This window comes from Arachis ipaensis, chromosome B03, assembly GCF_000816755.2.
Source record: "Arachis ipaensis cultivar K30076 chromosome B03, Araip1.1, whole genome shotgun sequence".
NCBI lineage: Eukaryota > Viridiplantae > Streptophyta > Magnoliopsida > Fabales > Fabaceae > Arachis > Arachis ipaensis.
The window spans coordinates 63,506,440-63,507,314 of NC_029787.2; the positions used below are offsets into that span (position 1 = coordinate 63,506,440).

Here is an 875-nt window from a genome sequence, read left to right on the forward strand (position 1 = left end):
TTAATCTTATAGCCTCTGTTTGCAATCCTTTCTCAGCCTTCTCATTTTCATTACCCTTTTGTTCTTCTCCACTATTTGTCTTCTGCTTCACAGGTGAGCTGATGAGTGCTTCCTTGGGTTTTTCCTTCTAGTTCAAGTCTTCCTCCTCAATTCTCATGCAACCTTTCTCTTCAGCAGCAGCAGGATGCTGTATCTCCTTAAAGACATTTAGAGTGATCTACTCATCATGTGCTCTCAAAGTCATTTCTCCTTTCTCCACATCAATGATGGCCCTTGTTGTAGCTAGGAAAGGCCTTCCTAATTTGATAGAATCGCCTTCCTCTTCATCTAAATGCAAGATCACAAAATCCGCTAGAAATATGAACTTACACACTTTGACTAAGAGATTTTCAACCACTCCATTAGGGATTACCATTGATCTATTATCAAGTTGCAAGGTCATCCTTGTAGGCTTTACTTCTTCTATAGACAACATCCTCATCATAGATAAAGGCATCAAATTGATACTTGATCCTAAATCACACAGTGCCTTATTCATGGACATGTTGCCAATGGTGCAAGGCAGAAAGAAGCTCCCAGGATCTTTGAGTTTTGGTGGAAAACCTTTTTGAATCACTGTACTACATTCTTGTGTCAAGATTACGGTTTCCTTTTCATTCTAGCTTCTCTTCTTGTTAATGAGTTCCTTGAGGAACTTAGCATACAATGGCATTTGCTCTAGAGCTTCAGCAAGTGGTAAGTTGATTTCCAGCTTCTTGAAAACTTTCAGGAATTTAGGAAACTGTTGGTCCTTGCGCTCCCTTTGCAATCTTTGAGGGTATGGCAGAGGAGGAATGTAAGGCTTCACTTCCTTCCTCTGTTCTTGTGAATGATCA

At 40.1% G+C, this 875-nt stretch overlaps 1 protein-coding gene across 1 annotated transcript; it reads right to left on the reverse strand.

Annotated features, from left to right (window-relative positions):
- On the reverse strand, positions 218 to 544 carry LOC107633201. The gene has a single exon (XM_016336841.1). The coding sequence runs from the start codon at positions 542 to 544 to the stop codon at positions 218 to 220; it is 327 nt and encodes a 108-aa protein (XP_016192327.1).

What these genes read in the sequence shown, in the direction of transcription:
- LOC107633201 (XM_016336841.1), bottom strand. Translation starts at nt 544, where the DNA reads ATGTCCATGAATAAGGCACTGTGTGATTTAGGATCAAGTATCAATTTG.